General features: G+C 36.9%; 1 protein-coding gene across 1 annotated transcript; it reads left to right on the top strand.

Moving 5' to 3' along the window:
• The first annotated feature begins 9,423 nt into the window (after positions 1-9,423).
• Positions 9,424-10,754, top strand: LOC149575886 (early nodulin-like protein 17). The gene is made up of 2 exons (XM_089815869.1): positions 9,424-10,130; positions 10,229-10,754. The coding sequence occupies exons 1-2, from the start codon at positions 9,971-9,973 to the stop codon at positions 10,567-10,569; spliced, it is 501 nt and encodes a 166-aa protein (XP_089671995.1). The 5' UTR covers positions 9,424-9,970; the 3' UTR covers positions 10,570-10,754.
• Positions 10,755-19,735: the final 8,981 nt, after the last annotated feature.

Raw genomic sequence — 19,735 nt, 5'->3', positions numbered from 1 at the left:
CATCCAATAAAACACCTGCTTGTTCCCTTGGTGTTCCAACCAAATATCCAAAATCTAATGAAGCTTGTAAATACCTCTAGTACAGCTTGTAAATCTTATACCTTAGCTTGTAAATCTTGTACCAAAGCTTGTATCATCCCTTATATCATACCTTGTATATCCAAATCTTGTCCACAGCTTGTACCATATTCCAGCTTGTAAATAATCTTGTATCCTAGTTTGTACCCTATCACGTGCACACACAAATCCTACTTCACTTAAGCTTTTCACAAAACCCTCAAATTATCCAACTATCCATCTATCACACATTGTAAACATCCAACACACTCTAAAACATTTCCATCTCACAAAACCAACACATGAACAACCTTGTACATTTGTAACATATCTTGGTCTGTCAGCTTGTACATCCTCTTTAGCTTAGTACCATTGTATCTATCCAACTTTTGTGTCAGTTCCTCCTTGACCAGCATCTTGCACATATCGAACAAATCTTGGTTAGCTATTCCAATGCATCCTTTAGCTAGATCTCCTGTCATCAAAGTGTTATCCTTCTCAGTTCAGCTTGCCCAGTGCATCACTCATCCAAATCCACTAGCTTAGGTGCTCTCCAATATATCTTTGTAGGATATAGCTTTCCTCATGTTTGATTTTGGTCCGTTAGTACCTTGTCGTACCCATCTCATTGGCAAACGGTTCTCTTTTGGATTTTTGCTTTCTTTTGATTTGGAATCTTCCCTTTTGGGTCTTGAAGTATCTTTTCCAAGCAATCTTTTTGTTCCCTCCTCAAGGTTGCCACAATCTTTCATATCACATATGCTGTGAATGGGGCACTCTGAGCGTACGATTTTGATCAAGTCTTTAGTTTGTTTCTTTTTTGCTTATGGGTTACCCAGTGTTGGTTCCACGCTGTTTCCTTCGGATTTCATGTGTGATGTTGGGGCAATCCTTGTGTGTTTTTTTCGAGTCAGTCCATTAGTCCTCTGGACGGTTGGTGACATGGCCTTGATGTTCTTGGTAACCTTGGCAATTAACCAACAATCCTATAACAAATCTAGTGCTCAACTACATGGTGGTACTTCTCTTTGAAGTATCCCCCTGCTCAAAAAGCTTCAATGGATTCCCTTCATCTCCACTATACCCCATCCATATCCAGCATTTGTCTCTCCTACCCTAGCTTATGCATCAGTATCTATTTGAATCAATCTTCACTTTTAGCTTTAGGGATCCACAATCCTAGTCTTAGGGATCCACCAATCCAATCAATCCACCAAGCCTCATCTTTCGAGATCCACAATCTTAGTCCTAGGGATCTCCGAAACCCATCTTCCGCCAATCTGACTCTTTGAAATCCTGTTGCATCAGCTTTATAATCCCCTCATCCATGTCCCTATTCTGGATTCTTTTTTATAGCGCTCCGCTCCTTCATCCTCCACCTTCCCTAAAGTCTTAAGCTTGCTTCCTCTTGTATCATTCTCCCATAGTGAGAGTTTGAGCTAATTCAACCCCTTCTCTTTGCCAATCTGAGTCTCCTTGCTTATCCCGAATTCTTGTATTTTTCAAGAAGCCATCGAGCCTCATTTTCTCTCCCCGCTACCTCCTTGAGGGGGCATCTCTTAGTCTAGTCTCTCCTTCTTATCCAAAATTGGGGTAACTTTGTTGCTAAAACATCTTCCTCGTGTCGTTTATATTCAAACTTCTTTGAAATAGTGTTATCTCAACACTATGTCAAAAAGGGGCAAATGTAAACACCTAAATCCTTTAGAAAATAAAGTTTTTTTATTTTCTAAAAAAGTCCTTGATGACATCATCATTAATTAATTAATTTATTAATTTATTTATTTTTATGCCATTAAATCCCTTTTATCTTAATTAAAAATATTTAATTAAGGAATCCCTCCCAAAAATGTTTAAATCTTATTTAAATATGATTTCCTTATTTATTAATTATTTAATTAATAAATTGACCAAAAATCCCAAAATAAAAAATTAAATTATTTTTTGCCCAAAACTTGGCCAATTTCCTTAAGACCACTAACCTCTTCCAAAATCTTCTAATCCTTCTTTAATTTCGATTAAAGGCTAATCCCATCATTTCCTACCCTTAATCCCAACTCAAAATATTTAATTAAGATTAAATATTAATCCTCATGTTTATTAAAAATATTTTAATAAATATCTCCTCAACCCAAACTCTTGAAATAAATAAAACTTTATTTATTTCCTAAAAACTTTATTTTATCCTCATCCTAGGAAGTTCTAGACTCTTATAGAAAGTCGTCATCCTCATCCAAAGCCTAGACTCTTCTAGAAGATGTCAATCCTTATCTTTGACCCTAATCCAAATCCCCCCCTAACCTTGTCACATTCCCTAAACATGGGTTAAGACTTGCTAACCCAAGCCAAAGCCAACAAATATCTCCTCCTTCACCCACCCTCATTAAATGCCATCCACTTGCCCATCTCTAACAAGCCTAATCTAATCTTAACCCAAGCCTAATCCAAGCCTTAATCATTTGCACATTCCTAAGTCAAGCTTAAGACTTTCTTAATCTAACCCAAGTCAAAATATCTCAACTCTCTCACAAATATCCCAACCATAAAACTTTATGAAGCCCACAAAGTCATAAATGACTCTTACAAGCCCATTCATTCCTCTTACAAGCCATTATGAGGGTCTTTATGAGCTTTGAGCCTCCTTTGTTGACCCCTCAACCCCTCTTGCTCTAACCAATGACCCTGTGACATGTGTCACTCCCTGATTGGCTATAAAGAAGCACAATCCATGTGCTCTCCTCTCATTAATCTAAACCTTCCATAAGCTTTTTCCCATCCTTGCATCCTAGCCCCTGATCCCTCAAGCCCTTTGCCTATTTAAGGAATCCTCTTCCAATCCATTTTAACACAATCACCCATAGTAACAAAGGAATGCTATTTTGATCATGAAGTAAAGCCATAATGCCATTTTTGAGATCAAGTTTTTACATCAAAAATCCATCCATCCACGTCCAAATTCCAAGAATCCATTGAAGCTAGTTTGAGTACCTTGAGCATACATCCTAAATCCATATCCAAATTAGACAAATCTATAAATCAAGAGAACAATCTCATCGAGAGAGCCCCTTAATGGCTCATATTCTCATTTGAGGGCTTCTCTTTGTCTATCTTGAGGTTTATGTTAATTTAGTTAATGTTAATGCTTTTGTTTCATTAAGCTAAGTGTTTACTTGCATACTAAATTAGTGTAAACAGTAGGTACCCACTGGAAATTGTTTCTTCCTCAAGTATACCATAACCAAATCCCCAACCTAGAACTCCTTATGTCTCCTCTTTTGATTTTCTCTAGCCTTATACTATAGGTTCATCTTGGTAATATGTCCTCTCACCTCCTCATGTAGGTTCTTGACATGTTCAACAAAGTCTTTTGCCTTAGCACTTGTTCTCTCCCCTTGCTCCATCCTCCTTAGCTCAAGTGTAGTCCTTGGACTACTCCCATACACAGTTTGGAATGGTGATTTACCAGTACTCCTATTCACATAATTATTGTAAGAAAATTCTGCTTGTGGTAGAATCAAATCCCATCCCTTGAGCTTATCTCCTACTAAACACCTTAGTAAATTGCCCAAACTTTTATTCACTACTTATGTTTGTCCATCAGTCTGTAGATGATGTGTAGAACTAAACTTCAATTTTTTCTTCAACTTCTTCCACAAAGTTCTCCAGAAAAACCCAACAAATTTAGTATCTCTATCAAAAATAATACTTTTTGGGAGACCATGTAGCCTTACCACCTCTTTGAAAAACAAATCTACAATATGCACTACATCATGAGTCTTGCAGCATGGAATGAAATGTGCCATCTTGGAGAACCTATCAACCACCACAAATACTGAGTCATTACCCCTTTTCGTCCTTGGCAATCCAAGAACAACATGCGTACTTATGTCCTCCCAAGGCTTCAATGGAACAGGCCATGGTTGATAGAGTCGAGTATTTTGACTAAATCCTTTGGCTATTTGACAAATTTGACAACTCTGCACAAACTTCTTCACATCCTATGACAATTGAGGCAAAAAATAATGTTCTCTAGTAATGAAAATGGTCTTATCTTGACCAAAGTGTCCTGCCATCCTCCACTGTGCTTCTCCTTGATCAAATTCTCCCTCGCAGAACTCCTTGGAATACACAATTGACTTCCTTTGAACAACATACCATCTTGAATCATGTAAACTAGCCACTTGGTCCTATATAGAGTAACAAGTTCTTTACAAGCCTTCCAAGCCTCTGCAAAGTCAAGATTCTCAGGGTACAGATTCTTGAGTTCATCAAACCCAACCACTTCAACCTACATTATTGTCAGTAACAACTATCTCCTACTAAATGCATCTACAACCCTATTAGACCTTCCGCTTCTATGTTTCAATACAAATGTATAGCTTTACATGAACTCTTCCCATTTCAAATGTCTCTGATTCAATTTACCTTGGCTATTTAAGTACTGTAATGCCTGATGATCAGTATACAAAACAAATTTGTTTGGCAACAAATAATGCCTCCATTTCTCTAAGGCTTGTACTATTGCATAGAACTCCTTATCATAAACAAAATACTTCTTCTTTGCATCATTCAATTTTCCACTGAAATAGGCAATAGGCTTACCTTCTTGGCTCAACACAGCCCCAATAGCAATGCCACTAGCATTACAATCCACTTGGAATACTTTATTGAAATCAGGAAGTGCCAATACATGTTACTCTATCACCTTCTTCTTCAGCAATTCAAAACTCCTTGCAACTCATGTAGTCCACATTATTTCAGTTAGGGGTGCACATATACTATTGAAATTCCTAATGAACTTCCTATAAAAACTAACTAGACCATGGAATGACCTCACCTCAATGGCAGACCTTGGAGTAGGCCATTCCAAGATGACCTTCACCTTCTTTGGGTCCATTTTGAGACCCTTAGCTAATAAAACAAACCCTAAATATACTAACTCCATTTTGACAAAGCTATACTTCTTCAAATTAATCAACAATTTCTCTTCCCTCAACCTTTCAAGGACTCTACAAATGTGCAATTTGTGTTCATCCAAAGACTTACTAAAAATAAAAATATCATCCAGATAGACAATAACAAATTTTCCCAAAAATTTCTTTAGTACCTCATTCATAAGCCGCATGAAGGTGCTTGGCACATTGGTCAGTCCAAAGGGCATGACTAACCACTCAAATAGACCCTCCTTGGTCTTGAATGCAGTCTTCCACTCATCTCCCTCTCATATCCATATCTGGTGATAACCACTCTTGAGATCTATCTTTGTGAAGTACTGAGCTCCACTCAAACAGTCCATAAGATCATCCATTCTTGGCAAAGGAAACCAGTACTTGATAATTATTCTATTTTTAGTCTAAGAATCTATACACATTCTCCACTCTCCATCCTTCTTTGTTGCTAGTACTATAGGTACTACACATGATCTTGGGCTCTCTCGAAATAAACCTTTCCTCAACAACTCCTAAACTTGTTTGTTTAGCTCCTTAGTCTCATTAGGAGTCATCCTATGAGCAGCCTTGTTGGGAAAACTAGCTCCAGGGACTGAATCTATTTGATGACTAATTTGCTTTATTAGTGGAAACCCTTCTAGAACATTATCGGAGATGACATCTCCATACTCACTTAATAGACCTGAAACTTCAAGTGGAATTTCACTACTACCTTCCTTATCTTTTCTAGGAATTAAAGCATAACACATATGTTGATGTTTCATGCCATCAAGAAATTTTCTTCCATCAACATGACATACCCTAGCATTACTGCATATCTTTTCACCCTCCTTTATCAAGGGCTTCAATTTGTGGTGGACTCCATCCTTTGTCAAAGAGTAGGTATTTTCATGACCATCATGTAAAGCATGCCTATCAAACTACCACAACCTTCCCAAGAATAATTGACAGACATCCATCGGGATGATGTCATAGAGAACCTCATCATGGTAACTCGTAATCTTGAACTTTACCAAACATTGCTCACTAACTTGAACCTTATGATAATCTTGTATCCAAGCAATCTGATAAGGATGGGGGTGTTTCTCCCTCTTGAGCTTTAGCTTTGAGACCATCTCCTCTGACACCAAGTTGTCAGTGCTTCCACCATCAAGAATCACATCGCAATATTTATCCTCACACTTGCACTTGGTACGAAACAAACTCCTCCTTTATTCAGGTCCAGTCTCACCACTTAGTAAGACCCTTTCATTTACCAAAACCTCCCCTCTTTCTACATCCTCAGAATGCAATGACTATACATCATCATCCACATGAGCAACCCTTGCTTGACCATCAACTCTCCTATCTGCCCTTCCTTGGCATTGAGGGCACTCGTAGGCATGATGACCTTCTTCATTGCAATGAAAACGGGTACCACGAAAGCCTCCTCTTCTTGAACCTTGTCCATGTCCTCTCCCTCTTCCTCTCTAATCTCCAAAGTTTTGATCATGGGAGTGGTTGAAATCCTCGTTTCTCTGAGTTTGGCTAGTACCCACATCTTCATTTTTCTTCTGGTTCTCATTTCTGCCTCCAAATGACCTGTCACCACCCCTTCCTCCTTGACTGCGCCCTCTTTGCCTTCCATCAAACTTTTTTTTTAGCTTCTCCTCAACTCACAAGGTGAACTAGTATGCCTCTTAAATGCTAGTCATTCTAACCAGACTTAACTCCTCCTGAATGCTAGGTCTTAACCCACTAAGGTAACGGGAAACCTTCTTGTTTGCTTCTACATGCCTCGCCCTAATAAGGACTCGGTAAAATTCCTCTATGTATTCTTGGATAGATTTTTCCACTTGCTTTAACCCTTGCATCTTCTTGAACAAATCAAGCTCATAATCAACAAGAATGAACTGCTTATTTAGTTTGTTTACCATGTGACTCCATCTTGTGATTTTCTCCTTTCCTCTTCTATTTCTTTCCAATTGAATCTCTTACCACCAGATTTTGGCATGGCCTTTGCAAACTTAACCTTGTCAGGGTCCCCGATATCCTCATACTCAAAATATTCCTCCAACTCATTGATCTAATCGATCAACTCATTTGGGTTTAGATTTTCCAAAAACATGCCAATGTTGATTTTAGGTCCTTTTCCAAGCTTGGCAAGGGCCCTAAAAAGCCTCTCCTCTACTTGGTTTAGGACTTCTTTGTCTCCTTCCCCTTCCTGCCCAATATTTCTTTCTTCTTCATTTTCTTCCTCACTTTCATCGCCTACGATAACATTCATCCCTCTACAGATCTCCTCCTGCAATGCCTAGACTTGTTTTTGGAGGGCTCTAACCTTAGGAGTAACAACTCAGGCCCTTCCACCATGCTCCCTTTGTAGAGGCATCTTCTTGTATCAAAACCCACAACCACACAATCCTGGTGTAAACTACCTCACAGTCGAGGCTTTGTCTACACACTCAGGAAGACTTGCTTTGATACCAATTGATGAGGACACAACCCAAGACAAAAATGAACACAACAGGAAAAGAGGAATATTATTATTAGAAATGATATGCATTTTTTTTTGGTGACAAATCTGTTTACCAACAATAATTAAATCATTTGTAAATGTTCATTTTATGAATTCATATAAAGGAATTAATTCTAACTTTTATATTAACATTGTATGTTTTTTTAAAACCTTAATTTTTTATTGTAAATTTGTTATCCTAAAATCTTGTTGCATGGATGGCTTCAAGAAAAGACACTCGAGACAAAATGCACCAAAGACAAAATAAACAAGTGCCATATAGTGGCTAGCCTAATAGTTTATTATAGTTATAATATAAATTAATTTAGTAAAAACTAATAGAATAAGTTTACAAATAATAAGTTAAATTAAAGTAATTAACTTATATATTTTATAGATAGTGATTATTTAACATAACATATATAATTATTAATGCCAATAGGCATTCTATAATGGCAGAATGGGGGAGTGAGATGGTGTGACCATGTTAATGTTAAGTTTTATTCTTCTAAGTTAAATTTGACAACCATCTACATGTCAAAAGTTTAAATCTTATTATAAATAGAATATACGTTTGTAAATAATTTAATAAATATAACATAAGATATCTGTTTGAATTATAATATTTGTACATATAAATCATCGATTTTTTAAGAAATTAAAATTAAAAGTTTAAATTAGTAAAATAAATAAATAAATGAAAATAAAAGAAATATAAATAATTTTAGATGTAGTAAATTAAATTACAATTATTTTGTAGTGGATATCTATCGACATTTCTTTAAATAGATTTACTTAAGATATCTCTATTAGTTATAATGTAAACCTACCAAAGATTAAAATTTAAAATTATATATTTATACATATTATTTTATTTAAAATATAGTAAAATAATTATTTATTAAATGAATTGAATGTCAAAGTAAAACTGTATTAAGTTTAAAGTTAATTTTAGTATTGTTTTAATATAATTTAAATTGTTCAAAATAATTAATATGAAGAACACATGTTATTGTAGACTATTAAAAGAGAAAAATACAAATACATTATATTTATAAAAATTTAAAAATGATATGTTCTAAAAATGTGGTAGTACCTCTTAAAATATTGACTCGTTCTCTAAAATTCATATATAAGATGTTATATCTATTAGCCAATCATTGATAAGATAAATGATTTTGATCATTTGAAATATTACGTATGTCAACTTTAGAATTTTTTATTTAAAAAAAATAAAAAAATTCTGAATAGTAATTGGTGGAAATAATTTTTTTTAATAAATAGTTAATAAATTTCTTTGTGTTTTTATTTTTTTTGAAATTTAGTCAATGGTGCAATTTGTAGGAAGATAGGAGAGTCTCAAAGAAAAAAGAAAAATGAGTTGTATTACACCAAATAGATTGAACCACGCACACGTTAAGAAATCTAAAACTAATTCTTACAAAATTTAATTCTCAGACAGGGAACAATTTTTTTTGTCAAACTTTAGCCAATACGGTCAAGTTACCTCCCACGAGGAGGACCTTATAAAGTTTAATAATCCGTACCTAACTTCCATCATAAAACTACCACGGTAATTTTACCAGAGGACAGGATTGAAACATCGGCAAATCCCCTCCCATTAAATAAAATAAAAAAAACTGATTGCACTTGAATCAACCCGAATTTGAAGGAACGAGGAGGTGCATTAAACACTGCATTTCTCTTCTTTTTGCTGACCTGTCAATCCGCGTTACCGCAAGAGATGAGCAAAATTAACTTTAGAATATTCATAACTTCCCATCATTTTGTTCTTTTTGCTGACCTGTCAATCCGCGTACGTCCACGGTGGGCCATTCCTTCGCACGTGCCTCCCGCCCCGAAACAAACAATAATCCCCGGCAAACTGTTTTATTGAAGCTAAAAAGACTGTTTTATTCGCCTGCCCCCACTATCGTATCCGCCCCATCCGTTACCTTTAGTGGCTCTGTCAGTCGTTTTATCGGTTGCACGCATAAAAGCACAAGGGGGTCCACTAAGAATAGTAAAGAAAGACCGTTGCGGTGGAGTTATTTATGTCTGCAGGGGTGTTACCAAATCAAGCTCACTGTTTATCTTCCAGAGACTACTACATTTTCTGAATCTCAGGGGTTTGAGACAAATCTGGAAGAAACATTGGTTTAAGAGCATTCTGAAAGCTAGGGTTTGAGTTTGAGCCAAATCTAGAAGAAAAGCTGGTTAAAACGTATCCTTAAACTCGAGGGTTTGAGCTAAATCTCTAAGATTGATCTACTGGTTTAGGTTCAAATGTGTTCTGAAAGTTAGGGTTCGAGGTAAATCTAGAAGAACGGCTGTTTCTGGTTCAGGAGTGTTGTGAGACTTAGGGTTTGAGCTGAATCTGGAGTGTTGAGAAACTTAGGGTTTGAGCTAAATATAGAAGATCTACAATTTCCGGTCCGAGAGTGTTCTGGAAATTAGGGTTTGAGCTATGGCTGCGAGAGGGGCGCTGGCTTGGAGCCTGCTAATGGTGAGCGCACTGAGCGTATCAGCCACAGATCACATTGTTGGCGGCAATCGCGGTTGGAACATTGGAGTTAACTATACGGACTGGGTGAACAATCAGACCTTTGTTTTATTAGACTGGATCTGTAAGTATTGTGGTGTTTTGCTGGAGTATTTTCGTAGTTTCGAACCCTAGGATTGGCGATATGATTTTCCCGTGCTGTTTTGAACTCTGTTGCTGCAGCATTTAGGTACCAGAAGGACCAGCACAATGTTCTTCAGGTGAACCAGTCGGGATACGACAACTGCACGACGGATAACCCTATCGGTAACTGGAGCAGCGGCAAAGATTTCATGGAGCTGAATGAAACGAAGCGCTATTGGTATATTGATGGCAAGGGAGGATGCTTCGCCGGCATGAAGATCACTTTCAAGGTTAACAAGACTGCACCTGCTCCGTCGCCTTCTTCTGCCAATGCTTCGTCGGACACCAAATCTTCAGATGCGGCCGACTGTGTTGTTCGGCCTGGCGTGTCCTTCTTTTCTGCATTGTCAATGTTTGTGGTAGCTCTTCTTACAATCTGATCTGTACTCTGTTCCCCGGTTTTGATCCCGGAGCTTGAATGTAGCTTTCTGTGTTGATTGATGTGAGTGTTCTTGTTAGTTTCGACTATTTGGCTATTGTTAGCCCGCCCAATCTGCTTCAAAGATTTCAAATGCGTGTTTCTTAGTTTCGATTGATAATGAAAATATTTTGGTTCTTTATTCAATTTTCGGTTTTCTTGTCGCTTAATTTGTCCGGGTTGCAGATTTGTGTTTGAGTTTTTTCAAACACGGGATCCTTAACCCTTTTCACTGCACATAATTTCGGAGGTATTAAAGTTTGAAATTTGCTTCTGATTATGGCCAAATAATTTGCACTTTTGGACAAACATAATTTGTGCTCCCAACATCCACGTGGGGCTGGTTGCAATTCTCTTGGTACGTAGGAGTCGAGCTCTATTGAATGAAATACAACCCCAAAAAGGCTGGTACTGTCTAGACGAAAATGCAAGGAATATAAAGTTTATAACGGTAAAAACATGGGGACGGGTGCACTTATGTTGTCTTGTAGCTATTGGCTGGCCTATGTAGTCACAAAAAAAAAAAAAATTAGTCATATCAAAGAGGAACACTTGTGGTTTTTTAAAAATTTGTAAATAGTTATATTTCAAAAATTTGTAAATAGTTAGTTATATTAAGACTTAAAGGTGAATTATATGAATTCATTTTGTTTTTAGAATGAGGAGGGAAAAAAATTCTTTTCGTGATGTATCATAGAGTATGAAGTTATTGGAAACAAAATTGTATATGAATTTAGCAACAAAGTAATCATGCCCATGTTCAACTCCATCTTCATGTCCCTTGCTTGACACCACTATCTCTCCCTAGCCCAATAGTCAGTGAATTCCCAATGTTAGGGCAACTTCCCATTCATGAGCATAATCTCATATGAAGCCCCAAGTTTTCATGGATTCCCCTATCGTCATTTTCTATTCCCAAATGCTTGCCAAAGCATGAATGGATGCATGTGCAATGGGTACCTAGGAATGGCTACCCAATCACCAAACCATGGTTTGACAATGAAAGCCAAAATAACATCCAAATCTTGTTGGAGACCCCACATACAAAACATAGATGTAATGTTTGTATAGGTTATGCATTATTGATTAACCAACAAGAAGAATGGAGATCTATTGTAAACACATTTTATTATTGTTTAGTGACCCTTAGATTGGCCCATTTGCTATTGTTTTATAATTCCTATAGTCTCATTGCTAGTTCAAACAGTGAAACAACTAAAACATTCCCTATCATCATCTAAACTCATTGCAAGTTCAAATAATGAAACAACTAAAACATTCCCTTCCTAGATAATATGGGATGTTTTAAAATTGCTAAAACATGCAAATTTCCTCTAAATAATGGTGATGATTTTATTGATCTTCCACGCATTTGCTCACTGATATACAAACATGAATCTATTTCAAGACATCCCATCCTAAAATGCCCATAAGCGAGTAATTATTAATCATATTTTTTGTATATTAAATTTTTAAAAAATTATTATTAAATTATTATTGAAATTGCCTATTTTAAACATGAAAATTAGTAGTTCATATGTAATGTTTAAAATCATTAAAAAAAATTCCTACACGAGTTTGCATTTCATTTTAGCATATAGTGTGTAGGAAAAATCCATTTGAAGTGGAGTTAGTTATCATCTAATACTTTTTTGTGTATGAAAAAGAGACTACAAAAGTGATTGAAAGATTTGATGAGAACAAATCCACAAATCTAATAGAACACTTGTATGCAAGAACTTGTCACAGAGAAGAAAAAGACGAGAAGGAAAGGGTTTGATTCTAAAATATGCAAGAATATATTATTAGCCAAAAGAATAAAATAAAATATACAATTGATCAATCCTTATAGAAAGAGATTGCAAAACCTAAAAGAGAAACCCTAAGAGGTAAATGACATTTAATAATTAATATTTAATTATTAAATAAAAATGCATGTGAATAAAGGGAAATCCTAAGAAGGGAGTAAAGATAATTTAGTAAATTAAATTAAATTAATCATTTATTGTAAGACCCCCCTTAAGATGAGCATTAATGTAGCTAAAAATAGTGCATGAAAAATCAAGGAAACTACAATGCTGAAAGCTTAAATGGGTCCTAACAACATGGCCCTAATGAGGTACCCAGCAAAACCAAATCTAGATGAAAAATAAAGAAATAGGGAAAACCACATGGGAAAAACCCTACTCTAAAAAGAGAGAAGAATGCTAAAAACAAAAGAAGGAAGGAAGAACTCATCACTGAGAACCCCCAAAGACAACTTCCTTCATCCCAAGCACAAAACACAATTGAAGATACTGCAGGGATGCAAAAGGTTTAGTGAAGATGTCTACAACCTTCTCAGCAGTGGGAATGTACTCCAAGCTAAGAGAGCCATCTTGACTCAAATTGATGAAGTGAATATGAAGATCATTGTACTTGGTCGGCTAATGCTCAACTAGGTTGCAGGGAATGTATATAGCACTATGATTGTCACACCAAAGAAAGGTGGAACTATCAAGGGGAAATCAAAACTTTGTCATCATCTGTCATTGCCATAAAACATCTTGAATAGCTAGCACAGTTGCCATGTATTCTGCCTTTATAGATGATACTGCGTGAGCATGCTATTTCTTGCAAGACCATGTGATAGGACCAGAACCAAGAGAAAAAAAAGCTAGTACTAGACTTCTGACCATCAATATCACTAGCCCAATCTGAGTTTGTATAACCAACAATGTGTGGATTCATTGATGTTTAGTGAATGCCATAACATGTAGTACCCTAAATGTACCTCAAAATATGTTTGGCATCTTGTCAATGAAATCATGAGGATCATGTGAGAATCGAGAGACAAGGCCAACCACAAAGGAAATATTAGGACATGTGTTCATCAGGTACAACAAACTACCCACAAGTTGTCTATATAAAATGGAATTCACTATAGGAGTAGAGCAAGCAGTAGATAAAGAAACACCCGACTAAAAAGGTGTGGGAGCAAGCTTGAAATCAAGCATGTTGAATCTCTGAAGGAGCATACTTCTGCTGGAGTATGGCTATCCCATCTGAAGACTAAACAACCTATAGGCCCAAAAAATATTGCAAAAGTCCAAGGTCTATCATCTCAAACTGCTCTTTCAAAGCTCGTTGAACACTCTGAATCATAGAGGGTGAGCTACCTATAATAAAAAGATCATCAACATATAGCACAAGTATCAATAGATCAACCCCATGATGTTGAATGTACACTGTAGGATCAAAGTGACAACGTGTGAAGCATGATAAAAGCAAGAAGGAATCAATCTTCTCATACCAAGCCTAAGGGGCTTGTCTGAGACCATACAAGGACCTCCAAATTCTGCCCACCAGAGAAGAGTCCTACACAAATCCCTAAGGCTGCTCCATATGGATCTCCTCATGAAGGTCTCCATGCAAAATGAACTCTTCAAATCCATCTAAAATATTGTCCATCCTTGAGAAGCTACAGGAGAGAGTACAAGGCGAATAGAGTTCATCTTGGCAATAGGAGCAAAGGTGTCAAAGTAATCAATACCCTCCACATGTACAAAGCCCTTCGCAACAAGACATGCCTTGTACCTATCAATAGAACCATCTACAACATACTTAGTACGGTACACCCACCTACACCAAACCAACTTTCTTCCTTTCGAAAGAGGACAAAGATCCCAAGTGTGGTTCTTCATCAAAGAAGAGTACTCCTCATCTATAGCCCTATTCCAATCTAATGCAGAAAGGCTTAAGGTTCCAATCAAACAAACTTCACTTAAGGTTCAATCTTGAATCCTCTAAGATTCATGTACTTGTCCCTTCACCATCACTACCCTCCAAGGCTACTCTACCAACTTGCCTCCTAGATATAGTTGATTTTATGAGGACTCAACTCCCTCCTTAGGCACTAGTCCAACTAGTCCTACTCTTAGAATCCTAACCCTTGCTTATGATCTTAACCTCCCTTGGATTCTACTGACCATGTAGATACTCCCCTTAGTCTTCCTAATCTCACCTGTCACTTCTAGTCCCAACAAAACACTGAGAATGTTCTAACGCTCCACCTACGCTAGATAGGCCTATTGTCTTTTAGGTCTAGTGACCCTTTTTTGCCTCCCTTCTTCCATTTTATCCAAACAATCCTCAAAACCAACTTAGGACTCTGGTAGCTATCTCCTAGCACACCAAGAATCCAAACTTGTAAGGTTCTATGACACCCACAACCCTAATTTGTATCAAGCCCTAGTTTTTAGCCTTAACATTAGGCCTCTGTTCTAGTCAGCAAACTAAAATCTCCCCAACTCCTCAAACTCATCAACAAGTCTCCATTCCTTTTACATTTTCACTCTAACATCCTAGGGCTTCTAGGAAGGCATTGGTTTGCCTTAGCATGTTCATGGGTTATGCCCTGCATTGCCATTTGTCAAATTGTCCAGGTTCAATGATTCCCTACAGTCAACCTAGGGCTTTACCATTTGGCTTGGAATTTCTTCAAACAAATGCAAAACAAAAAGGAAACAGTATATACATCTTCTAACCTATCACCCCCATTGATTTCATGCATTTTCCACCATGCGGTGATCAGGTTAGGGCCATTTAGTGCAAACAACACTGTAAATTGGTGCCTAAACCAGTTAGCAAACAAAACTTGAAACTTTCAAACCTTAACACTCCAACCTCTAAATGAATATGGAACAAAACTAGTAAAGTCTAAGCTACCAAAAACATAAAGTGGAACTATTGTGCTAATCCGTACAAGGCTATACAACTGCTTGAGAACACAAGGAAACTGCAGAGAAGTCCATACAGAATGGTCTCACGTGCTATTGATAATTCTTCCAACCCTCAAAATATCATCTACCCTGCTCATATACCTAAGCATGGGTAATTACAACCACCAAAACTGATAAAATGCATTTTCTTGCAAAAATTGCAAAAGTTGCTCAAGCAACTTTTTGCAATTTTGCAACTTTAGAGCAACTTTTTGCTCACAAGACTTTGTGGCCAAATGGGTCCACCTAGGACCTTAGATAGAATACCTAGGACCTATTTGGCTAGTCAAAGACCCTAGTTGATCACCTCTTCCCAAAAGTGCCCTATTGAGCAACTTTGGCTCAATGAGCAATTTTGTGAACAATTAAGGCCTAGTGAACATTTGAGCTATTACATTTGGACTAGTTGTCTTCCTAGGACATGTGGAAGTCATTGAACATACACTCACACCTAACTAAACCTTAATCACACCATAAACTCAAGTTTAGGGAGGTGCCTTGCACCACAATTTTAGTGTCATGTTGCCTGTGGAAAACTCTATGGATCATTTGAAATGATATGATTCAAAATTCCAGTATCAAATGTCTAAGCACAAGTGTGATGAAAATCCAAAGGATCTCATGCCATAGGTCCAACAACATCAATAGTATCATGAGTCCACTTGGGTACTCGCAGAACATCGGGGGGAGGAGGAGAAGGTGAATCAATATCAAAATGTTCCTCAAAGGATAAAGAATCTTGTAGAGAAGAAGAGGAAGTACTAGGAAGTGAGGGAGAAGTTGGTGATGGAGGTTCCATCAGAGGACAACACTCATCAAACTAGACATCTCACCGAAACAAGACCTCTATGGAATTAGGATCAAACAACCTGTACGCCTTTACATCCTCACAGTAGCCAAAAAAAATGAGTGGTATGTTCTTCCTTCCATGGATTTACACTGTGTCTCTAGAATAAATGTCGAAGCCTCACTACCAAAAATATGGAATGTAGAAATATCGGGCTTGACATGAGTCCAAGCCTCCTCACGAGTCAAATGCCGCAATGCCTTGTGAGGCATCTTATTTTGAATATAGTTTCCATAATTGATAGTCTCAACCCAGAAAGAAGGAATCATATCTTGAAACTGCATCATACAATTGGCCATCTCCTGTAATGTTCTATTATTCCTCTCAACAACTCCATTCTGTTGAGGCATGTGTGGAATTATGAACTAATGCTGCAAAATGTGCTTAGAGCAAAAATATCTAAAAGATTGATTCACATATTCCCTGTCATTGTCAGTGCATATATGCCTGATGTAAAGACTAGACAGTTTCTCCACAAATGTCTTAGAGTTTAGAAATAAATCAAAGAAATCATATTTGTAATTTAGGAAGTACACCCATGTGCGTCTAGTGAAGTCATCTATGGAGGTAAGTACATATCGGGCACCAGAAAAAGATGGAGTGGTGAATGACATAAGATCAATGTGTATCAACTCCAATGGTGACTTAGCACGTGTGGATCTACCTACCAAAAAAGGATCTCAGTGATGTTTGTCAAGTGCACAACCTTGACAAACATTGTTAGTTCAAGAGATCTGAGTTAGTCCAGTCACTAGCTCTTGTGTACTCATTTGTTTTAGATATTTGTAGTTGACATGGCCAAAATGCTCATGCCAAAATTTTCTCATTGTATCTGCATGAGCAACAAGAGAAACACTTGTAGAATCAAAGCTCTTGAAGCCATAAAACTGATATAAGTGATACTTTAAATCAACACTTCCAGTAGCAACAACCAAATCAGAATCATGGAGGTCTTGAATAACCACATTATGTGGTGAGAACTCAACTATCTTGCTAGAGCCAGAATGAAAAATCTGATAGACAAACAAGAGGTTTGTAGAAATGGCCAGAACCAATAGAACATCTTGTAGGGAACCACCCTCCAAAGAGATAGTGCTAGAACCTGAAACTAAAAGCCATGTAGAGTCACCAACTGTAATCTGTGTAGTAACAATCTTAGCAAGCAAGGTAACCAAATTAGGTGAGTGTGTCATATGGTGGGAAGCACCTGAATCAATGATCCAAGTAGTAGAAGAAGATAAAGCTCGTGCATAAAGAGCATGCCCTTTTCTTGAAGGATGAGGTGACGGCTTTGGAGAAGCAATATTGTATTGCTACATGGCCTCTTCTTATGTCTCAAGATGTTTCCAACACCTAGAAATTGGAAGTCCTTCCCTGCCACAAAAATTGCAAGGATCACCTATAAACTTCTTAGTCTTGGAGGAAGACTCACAAGACTTAGAGGGTTTACCCTTTGGAGTGGACTTTTGAGAATTTGATCTAAGAGATGGCTTGGGGGAACTTTCCCTACTTGTTGAATCTATTTTGGGCTTTGTTTTCTTCTTCTACTTCCCTATAGATGTCTGAGCAACCAATGCCTGGTTCTTTGATCCTGTTAGAGAGTCCAACTATGTAAGCTTGGCCTATTCTCTAATCAACCGATGACATAATACCTCAAAAGCAGGCATGGTAAATCTGGGACCCAAAGCATCCACAGTGGAATGGAAGGTGTTGAGTTGTCATTTTGCATGATGCTTAATGACAAGAATCCTTTTGAACTCCTCTCTTGTAAAGTTGATCTGGGATCAACTCCAAGGTTCTAGGTGATCTTGCGACCTACTGGAATCCACTCAATTGAAGATAAATGTATTTGTTCACAAAGAGTCCTTTGTTGGTTCGAACCAATTTTGGATAAGATGATCAATCTGCTTGTTGTTTCAAAATTAACCACAAAAAGAAATATATTTTTGGTATTTTATGTTTTTAAATGAATACAATCTACCAGTGCAACTATATGAATTCCTAATTTAACCAAGGGTTAGCAAAGGAAATAACAAAGATAAGGTAACGAGAGATGAAAGTAAATTGCATAAAAGGGAAATTCCTAACAGACATAAACCACGACAACAACGTGCTTGCGAGTTAAATTGTTGAAAAGATTGGGTAGGAAACCAATGAAAGTAGGAGAGGTGCTTCCTCAAATCCATAGATGCAATCATCGATGGAAACATAGTAAAACCGAATGATGTTTCACTTCTTATCAAATTGCAAGGCCACAGAAAATGTGCTCATGTGAGATGAGAAGCTATGTAGGAACAATAGGGTGATCTTCTCTCCAACTCAGTACATCAGCGAAATTCATCAACACATGACAAACACCAAAACTAAAATATCACACAATCAAATCAACATAACAAAACTATTGGCTCTATTATTATTATGAACAAGAATCCACAAAAATAACACACTATGGCAAGAATAACTACACTCAGAATGAGAGCATCAAAAGCATTTATTATTGCATGAAAATAATGACCTAGAATACATATTACATTCCTAAATTTATAAGAAATCATCTCCTCAATTTGTGTTGAGAATGAGAGATCTCTTAATGCAAACATATGCTTAAAACTAATAAAACAAATCTAATTATATACAAACTGACTCTCTAAATGGTGCTAAGTAGGACTCCACCCTTGTTTATATCAATTAATTGGTGCATGAGCCTTTACATGACTTTAAACAATGAAAGAAGAAGAAGATAAGAAGAATGAAGCTGCAAGAAGATCTGAGAGTCACTGGAAGCTTTAAAAATGGAAGCTTGACCTTCTCTAGGTGTTTGTAGGAGTTGAACTATTGTTAGAATGTATTTTCGGTGCATGGAAAATGCTAAATTAGGAATTGGCAATTAACTATCAACGCACCTCTGTGAATAGTGCACATTGCGCACCTTGATGAAATTTGTGCAAGGTGCTCAATTCACCAAAAAATCAAAGTTCTTAGTTTTGAAAATGGTTTCTGGGTTTTTCTTAGATGAGGTCTAAGAGCACTCTAGTGTACTTATTTTGCCCTTTTTGATGATTTATACCCTTTTTGTAGCCAAATATTTTCATAGATTTGAACTCCTTTTGCTTCTTCTATATGACCAAGGCACCTGTGTTGAATCTTCTCATTAATAGTTTCATAAGATGAGGAACCTATTCTGGTTCATGTGTCCAACCTATGTATCTTTTATCTTTAGTGAAAATTCATGAATCAAAACTTACGTGTGACTCCTTTGAAGGTGAAGGTTACCAGCTTAGGTGAGATCTCTATTGTTGCTGACAATGAAGATGCTATGATAATCTGTGCACATGCGCATTATCTTTTTTAACAAGATTTTCTAGGTCTTTTTAACTGACTTTTTCGGAGGTCTTCTGCTCAATAGTTCAAGTTGAAACTTTCATCAGTCCCTAAAACTAGGTAGCCAAAGGCTTGCTATTTTAGGGACTAAAATTAGATTTTTAATTTTTCTTTCCAATGGTGTAAACAATTTTGAATTT

Source organism: Cupressus sempervirens, chromosome 1 (assembly GCF_028749045.1).
Source record: "Cupressus sempervirens isolate cs-2001-9-10 chromosome 1, ASM2874904v1, whole genome shotgun sequence".
Taxonomy (NCBI): domain Eukaryota; kingdom Viridiplantae; phylum Streptophyta; class Pinopsida; order Cupressales; family Cupressaceae; genus Cupressus; species Cupressus sempervirens.
This window is presented reverse-complemented; position numbering and strand designations above follow the sequence as displayed.